A 1,299-nucleotide genomic window follows, 5' to 3' on the forward strand; every position below is an offset into this window, starting at 1 on the left:
CTGTATTATTCTTTAAAATTCTAATGAATATCTATTTAAAATCATTTTTGAGGAAGTCAGTACCATGTTTTGTAGAATAAAAGAAATTTCACATTTGTATTGATAACTCAAGATAATACTCTACTATAGCACAGAAAGGAATGCATCTAAACATAAAGAGAAGTAGGAAGGAAAAGATGCACTGTGCTGAAATGTTTGGTTAAAATGTTGTGAGTTGAAAAAATATTATGAGATGAACTAATTGAAGGACAGAATAAGTAAACTTATCAGATGAGTCAAAATGTTTATTTACTTTCTTCTTCAAGGTTTTAAAATTAAATTTCCTCTTCATTTTTTGAAAAAAGAGAAAATCTTTTGGAGTGTGTCCTTGAAAGCTTGTTTCACTTGCTGGTTTCTGAGAGTATAAATGAAAGGGTTTAATAAAGGGGCAACTGAGGTATAAATAACACTTACACCTTTGGATAAAGTTACCCTTTCCTTTGCTGTTGGCTTTATGTAATTAAAGATACAGCTACCATAAGTAAGGGAGACTACAATCATATGAGAAGAACATGTAGAAAAAGCCTTTGTTCTTTTCTGAGCAGAGGGGATTTTTAGAATGGTCTTGATAATATATGTGTAAGAAAGAACCAGTAACAGCAACGTGACTAGGAGATTTATAAGAGATAAGACAAATGAAAGTAATTCCAGTAAATGAGTGTCAGTGCAGGAAAGCTGCAGCACGGGGGAAGTGTCACACATGAAATGATCAATTACTTTGGAAGCACAAAAATCCAGTGTCAGTCCTGAGGCCAATGGTGGAAATGAAAGCAGAAAGCCAACTGTCCATGAACTGAATAGAAGTTGGTAACACACTTTGTTGTTCATAATGATGGGGTAATGTAGAGGTTTGCAGATTGCTACATACCGGTCAAAAGACATGGCAGCCAGTAGGTAAAATTCTGTAATTTCTAGTAAGAGGAAAAAGAATAACTGAGATGCACAACTATTGTAGGAAATTATTTTGTTTTTAGTCATGATGCTTATCAGGTATCTGGGAATACAGACTGTTGTCAATGAAGCTTCCATGAATGAGAAATTTCGGAGGAAAAAATACATGGGAGTCTTGAGGCAGGGATCTAGCAATGTAAGAAGGATGATGGTTAAGTTCCCCACCACGCTGAACACATAGTTTAGAAAGAAAAATATAAAAATCACAATTTGCAATTGTGGGTCATCAGTCAATCCTAGGAGAATGAATTCGATCTCTCTTGACTGATTCCTCATCTCAGACCTGAGTACTATTAAATAGAGATAGGA

The 1,299-nt window shown here is 34.6% G+C and overlaps 1 protein-coding gene across 1 annotated transcript; it reads right to left on the minus strand.

The window, feature by feature from the left end:
- Positions 1-327: 327 nt before the first annotated feature.
- On the minus strand, positions 328-1,299 carry LOC125107254 (olfactory receptor 6C6-like). Its single transcript, XM_047742166.1, has one exon. It carries the CDS (start codon positions 1,264-1,266, stop codon positions 328-330), a length of 939 nt encoding a protein of 312 aa, XP_047598122.1. The 5' UTR covers positions 1,267-1,299.

The sequence above is a fragment of the Lutra lutra genome, chromosome 8 (assembly GCF_902655055.1).
Source record: "Lutra lutra chromosome 8, mLutLut1.2, whole genome shotgun sequence".
Classification (NCBI taxonomy): domain Eukaryota; kingdom Metazoa; phylum Chordata; class Mammalia; order Carnivora; family Mustelidae; genus Lutra; species Lutra lutra.

Coding starts and splice junctions, on each gene's coding strand:
- LOC125107254 (XM_047742166.1), bottom strand. CDS start 1,266: ATGAGGAATCAGTCAAGAGAGATCGAATTCATTCTCCTAGGATTGACT.